General features: G+C 40.9%; 1 protein-coding gene across 1 annotated transcript in view; it reads right to left on the minus strand.

The window, feature by feature from the left end:
- The window catches only part of EMB1241 (Co-chaperone GrpE family protein), a 50,851-nt gene extending 45,228 nt beyond the window's left edge, over positions 1-5,623 (minus strand). Inside the window, exon 1 of the mRNA XM_010247490.3 lies at positions 5,180-5,623. Coding sequence (XP_010245792.1) covers positions 5,180-5,419 — 240 coding nt within the window. The 5' untranslated portion in view covers positions 5,420-5,623. The remainder of the gene's footprint in view (positions 1-5,179) is intronic.
- Between the last annotated feature and the right edge of the window lie 1,620 nt (positions 5,624-7,243).

A 7,243-nucleotide genomic window follows, 5' to 3' on the forward strand; every position in this document is an offset into this window, starting at 1 on the left:
CCACATCCCATGAGCCCGACGATGCACCCGCCGACGACATCGGCACGGACAAGGCACTGAAGCCCAGCAAACGTGAGAAACCTTCCAACAGGCATGCAGCCATTGACTTGCGCATGCTACATTGCGAAGCCACCGTAGGTGAGATGCGATCATGCAAGAATCGATAGACGGGTTGCATCAAAACATGGAAGCCATGGACACTACATTGGTCGAGATGGATGGTCGCCTGAGTGGAGTCGTGGACGAGGTCCGTGACATAATCAATGGCACGCTCAAGGAAATTTGCAGCAATGCGCGCCAACAAGAAGCAAGCTCATCCAACTCGCAGGTCCAAGACAGGCTTGACAGTTTTCAAGCCCAGCTCGATGAGATGAAGAAAGAACAGGCAACGTGGAGAAGAACCATCTCCACATCAATGGTCGTCCAGGCCCAATTAGATGAAATGAAAGCGGAGTGGGCCTCAATGAAGTCAGCCACGTGTGCCTCCTCCGACATCCAAGCTCAACTAGAGGAACTCAAAGCTGAATGCGCAATCCTGAAGAGGGTCGTCGCCAATCCAGCCAGCACCTCATTTGCACATACTCCCTCCCACATCAAGATTAGGGAGCCAACACCCTATTCGGGTACCTGCAACGCACGAGAGCTTGACAACTTCTTGTGGAAAATGGAATAGTACCTTGCCGCCGCTAATGTGATTGATGAAACGACTCAGGTGCGTACTGCTACTATGTATTTGACTGATGTCGCTATGTTGTGGTGGCGCAGAAGGTGTGTTGACATAGAACGTGGTACGTGTGTTATTCGTACCTGGGCTGACTTTAAACAAGAGCTGAAGAGACAGTTCTACCCAGAGAACGTGGAGTACATCGCTCGTCGCAAAATGAAGACTCTCAAGCATGGCAACTCGCTCCATGAATATGTCAAAGAGTTTTCAGCCCTCACATTAGAAGTCACCGATATGTCAGACAAGGACTTATTGTTCAACTTCATGGATGGCCTAAAGCCTTGGGCCGAGCTCGAGCTCCAACGACGTAATGTTTAGGACCTTGCCTTTGCCATGGCCGTGGCTAAACAACTTAGTGAACGGAGACTGTCGGATGATGAAGGAAGCAGACCAGCCAGCCCACGTACCACACATTCGAGTGGGGGAGATAGACAACCAAGTCCCCCAAAAGAGAAGCAGCCCTTCAACCACAAACCAGTCGAGCACCACAAAGGGAAGCAGCCACAAGGAAGACGAAGCTACTACAACAACAGATATCAAGGGAGACCCAGCCGTCCTCCCACTTGCTACATTTGTGGGGGGAGCACTTGACCAGGAATTGCCCAAAGCGAGTGAAGTTGAATGACCTCATTGCCAAACTAAGTGATGATGAGCAGAGTGATGGGGAACGGAGTACCCAGGCGCCAAGAGTGGGCGCCCTACAACTTTTCAATGCCATGGTGAAAAAAGGGGCTACCTCCAAACAGCCCGCCTCAGTCAAGAGAGGACTGAGGTACGTTGACATATACCTTGGCAGGAAGCCAACCCGGGCCCTAGTTGACACAGGGGCCACTCACAATTTTATATCCATTGCAGAGGCCAAGAGACTTAATTTGGCCATCTCAAGAGAGCCAGACTGGCTCAAAGCTGTTAACACAGGTGCAAAACCAATCGAAGGCATGGCTCGCCGAGTTGGACTCCGAGTTGGCACCTGGAACCAGGAGATTGACCTCTCTGTAGCACAACTGGATGACTTTGCTATCGTCCTTGGTATGGACTTCCTGACCCAGGCAAAAGCTGCACTAGCGCCTCACCTCAACACCTTGTTGATCATGGATGAGCAGACACCTTGCATGGTCGACCTGATTACAATTGGTGATTTGAAGAAGAAGCAAGTTTCAACCTTGCAACTCCAACTTCCACCTCCACATCAAGGGACACCAAAGAGCTCGGCAGCAGCAACCACCGTCACCGTAGTCAGAAGTGATTGTGACATCTCTTACAAGAAGACAGTGCCATCATCGCCACAACGTCAGCAGAAGCTTCATCTGCAGCAAAAGACGCCAGCGCCCTCAATCAACGGGCCCAAGAGAAGACCCAAGGCCAACTCCAACATCAGTCGTACCTATAACCCGGGGAAGAGAGAGCCACCCATTTGCTCTAGGAGCCATTCCAGCATTTGGCCTCCATCTAACCTACATAGTAGTCCGGTGAGGAGAGAACCTTGGGGGACACCCCTCAGTATCCAACACCCTTTTGACCAAAATTCATCTTTTGCACAAATCCCTACCTTAGCTAGTAGCATAAAACAATCTAAGCCATGCATGACTTATCTCCAAGCCGCTAGCCAAGGACTTAACTTAGGACCTAGCCATAGGTTTCCCCATCATCCTAACTGTCCTCAAACCTATTACCCAAGCACCTGTTGAGGCCTTGGAAGAGAAGAAGTTCGTGGAGCAGCAGAAGAACCTTCCTTCACCAACATCGGACTCAAGTCACAAGCTGAAGCTGGTCTTCGAGGACGAAGACTAAATTGAGTGGGGGAGACTGTCACAAGTGACAATTTTGTCGCGCCATCAAGTGCCTTCATTGCGCCCATGCCTCGCCAACGGAGTGTCGTCTAGTGTGTCTTGGGTGGGGCAACTTGTGTACTTTGTATGGGGGGATTGCCGATGGCATTATTGTAATTATGTAGTATGATTTTCCAGTATTTCCATGTAATCTTTTGTCAGAGCACCAAAACCTTAAGCTACTCTTTGAGGGGAGGTGAGTAGTTGAGAGGTGCCAAGACCGTGTAAAGGTTAAGCACGAGGTCCCCTCGACACAGACTTGTGTGCTTGTGCTTGCCATCTATTGCAATATAAAGTGCCTTTTTACTAATTCGTGTGCCATCTTTGTTGCTTTTTGTGTGTGTCTGCTTGCTTTCTTAGGCTTACTCGACCCACTCGAGTGCCGCACGGGGCCTCGCCGATTAGCCCCGTGACAAGGGGTCATCCTTCTCACCCTTCCACTGATATATACCCTTTTGAACTTGTTAAACTGACCTGCCACATATAAACCATCCTTCAAATGAAATAAAGCCTTGTCTACATGAACCAAATGAATAATTTTTTTATCCTTTTAGTCTGATTGAATATATTCTCCAAGCAAAGGTGTCTGTTCCTGTATCTTTTTGGTTTCTTCACCACTCCTTATTCCAATGGTCATGTGCTTTTCTCCTTGGCCCTCTCTTTTAAGCCTTGGATTTTTTTTTCTTTACAAGTGAAAGAACTTATTGATTAAAGAACAGGAACCAAGATATTTTGAAGTGGCAAGGTACCAAAGATAAAGATGAACTGGCATCATCTCAAATCACCCCCATTAATTTCTACCTAAGTTCACCCCATTCCCAAAAATAAGCTTTCTATAATCACACCTAAGTTTGCCAACGTATCTGGTTAGTCTTCTATATGCAATACAATCTTCTAGTTATTGAAAAAAGAAAATAATAGATAACAAGAATTTATTTCTTATTAAAAAAATATATCATGAAAATTTATGGATCTACAAAAACTAGATCCTGTTCATCATATTCATGCAGATAGAAGCAACATCACTGCAATGGATCTACAAAAATCATATATTCAAAGTTAAAGAAGCTATTCAAAATTTTGACAGTTGACCTTGCTCATTTCATATTCATGACACCATATTGCACATCATACAATCAACAGAATCTTTAGAAGATCACCAACCTAATGGTATCAATAAATCCTTGGCAATACATGATAGCCTATCACTTCTTATGGATAGCTCTACAAGGTAATAAAACTCAAAAGCTTCTAACCATACAACACCTATGAAATCAAAGGAATGTCTCTAAATTGGAAAAAAAAAAGTAAATAAAGGAACAGATTTATGAGTTTTCTGTTTCAAAGCATACATTTTTTACTGGTAACTTAAATTTTATTAATCAAGAAGATATACAAATTTATTTTTCTAGTATGGTCCTACTAGAAAAATAAATTATGACAGAGAAGAGAGATATCTTCAAGTAACAGAACCATACTTTATTAATATACTAATTTATTTTTCTAGTATGGTCCTACTACAAATATCTAGTTCAGACCGAATTATATGTACACGAGTAGCTACCACTTCACAAAAGGGAAATGGAACAAGAATAAAAAAGGCCATTACCCAACGCTTGTCCCAGACTCCCGGTTATCAAGGGTCTTGGTAGGGGTAGATTGGGTATAGTCCTAACCTTTGCATTTTTTTCACACAAAGTTGCCGTCCTCCAACTAGAACTCAAGTTCTCATGCTTGCAATCCAGAGATTTTACAATTACAACAAGCGATAGCCCCCAATACAAGAACTATAGATACAAAGAAAAAGAAAGCAACAAAAAACTATTTTACTAAAAAAAATCAAATCTTTAATTCAGGAAGAAAGGCAACATTCATGTGAAATCTCAGAAAAGAAAGTTAAAGGGACATAAAAATCTATATTCTAAAACAATCATTCAGTTCTACGCAATTGTATATACTCTAATATACAGTCGTTTTCCTCATTAATACAATTCAATCTCCTTTGCCTCTTTAGAAACTAAAGATAAATAGATAAGGGCATAAGGCAAAACATTTCCAAAAGCCATAAACATTAAGGTTCGTATTAAGGTTTTTTTTTCTTTTTATTGGTGGTACCGTATTGAGTTTATAAGAATAATACAACTTCCGTTGCACCCAAAAGCCATAAACATTGCTCGTACATTTCCAATGAAGCTACTCATATAAATAGAACCCAAAATAAAAATAACAGCAATAATAGAAATGTTCATGAAAAAAAAAAAAACAGATAACAACCCCTAGTTCTCTCGAGACTAAAAGAAAATTCCAAAGAACAATAACCTACAACATAAAACATAAAACCACTTATGTTTAAAATGGGAAAATCTATGATATGGAAAAGATATGGTATGGAAAGAGTTTTGACCAATCAAAACCCACCCATGAATTTTGATAAATCACACCATGTTCCTAACCACGTTTAAGATTCTGTGTTATTGGTCAGTTGTTTTTCAGTTATCATATCTTTTCCATATCATAGTCGAACTACTCTTGACGTTCAATGCTGCCAGTTAAGCGCTTGTCAAACTTCAAATCTTACCCATAAAGCTAAAGAATATATATAAACAAGAATGCTAAGACTCATTACCTCTGTTTCAATTTCTTCAAATTGGTCGGTCTCCGTAGCTTCTCCAGAGGCAGCAAAAGGTAGCAATTTTGGAAAATGAAGTGATAATTTATTGGAGAAACGAGAAATGTTTGGTTGGACAAGTCTTCTACTTCTCTGTTTAGAAGAAAAACGTAAGAATCTCGGGGTTTCCAAGGATGTGGTGCTTAGATCAGACAGAGGCACGAAGAAGGCAGGGGTTCTAAAGATTGCGTTAGCCATTGGGAGGAGAGATGGAAGGAAAGAACGAGCAAGGACGAATGGCTAATTGGTTATATGTCCATACGCAGAGGAAGACGAAGCTAGAAAAGTTACAAGGTGTGGGGAGTACTGAATAGTGGAGATTAGAATTGATTGGATTATCGGAGCTTGGAAGCTTCTTGAAGATGAAAACGTTTTCTCCGGAAAGTGTTTTCTGGATGTGTGCATTTGCACGCTTGAAAGTGCGTTTCTACTAAAAATCCAGCCGCAAGAACCAGCCGATCCGGATCCGCTGTGAATTAGGGGTGCAATTTGGGCGGATTAGGATTAAAATTTTATTGGATCCGACCCAAAACCCGAGCTCAGGAACCATTTTGCAACCTACGGACGATCAACCATATCCCAAGACTTGTTTAACTAACCTCTCTTCTCGAATTAATAGTAGGTGCTTGGTATTATGTCCGGAAACCAAAGAACACTACACAAAACGGGGGTAATGCAACGCATAAGTCAACAAGACAAACAAGAAGAAGAGAATGAGGGAGAGGAGAAAAGCTAAAAGATAAGAAATCCGAAGTAGCAATGTGAGCTTCGCAAGCGAGCAAATTCTTAGGTGGCATTTGATAAATCTAAAATCTGAAGTCTCAAAAGTTAAAAAGATATTAAAAATGTCTAAAATCTGAAAATAGGGCATAAATGTTTTTCTACTTTTTAGAGGCTCTGAATCTACAAGTTTGTTTGTATTCAATCAATCTTTTATCATAAATTTACTGTTTTACTATTTTGTCCCTATAATATACTAGTTGGAAATGTTGAATTCAATTTGTATTTTCTCATAAAAATTAATTTTCAACCTCAAAATAATATTGTAACAATACAAATAAAAAATAATAAATTAATAATTGATAATTACTAATCATTAAATGAAACGATTAAAATTAAAAAAAATAATTAATGACTATAAAATATTAAAATAATTAATAATTTATACAAATAAAAATTAAAATAATTTTTAAAAATTAATGAAATAATTAAAAGTTACTAGTTAATAAAAATAATTAATAATTAGTAATGTTTAATAAAAAATAATTATTAAATATTAATCATTAATAAACAAATATTTAATAATTAATAAAAAATGAATGTGTAATAAAAAAACATTAAAATAATTAATAATACTATTATTATTATTATTACTATTCACCGAACTGTCGCTACAAGTTGCAACTTGCAGCGGTAGTGGTAGTGGCGAGAAGATAGGAGAGAGAGAGAGAGAGAGAATGAGCGAGAGCGAGAGCAAGAGCGAGAGAGAAACAAGGAACCATAGAACCACTACCAGTGCAACTTGCAGCGGTAGCGATGGCAAGAGAGGGGGGGCGAAAGAGAGAGAGAAGGAACCGCCGCCGCTATTGTAAGTTGCAGTAGCGGTGACGAGAAGACAAAGGGGAGAGAAAGAGAGAGCGAGAGAGAAGGAATCGTCGTGCTGCAACTTGTAGCAACGGTGACGGAAAGGCAGGAGAGAGAGACAGAGAGAAAGAAGGAACCACCCTTGCAAGTTGCAACGGCGGTGGCAAGCGGTGGAGCTTTGTTAGGTTGCAAATTCGGAGTGAGTTTCGATTCAAGTTAGGTTGTAGACTCGCAGTGACGTGCAATGACAGTAGTGGCAATGGAGCTTCCTTAGGTTGCAGACTCGTGAGGTTCAAAGAATTTAATGCCTTTCTTAGCCCAAAGAATGTAATGCCTTAGGTTGCAGACTCACGGGGTTGCAGATTCGCAGTGAGGTTCAAAGATTGTTTCTCATTCCAAAGAATGTAATGCCTTTTTTAGCTATAAAGGCATTACATT

Source organism: Nelumbo nucifera, chromosome 2 (genome assembly GCF_055504915.1).
Source record: "Nelumbo nucifera cultivar China Antique chromosome 2, China Antique-T2T, whole genome shotgun sequence".
NCBI classification, from domain to species: Eukaryota; Viridiplantae; Streptophyta; class Magnoliopsida; order Proteales; family Nelumbonaceae; genus Nelumbo; species Nelumbo nucifera.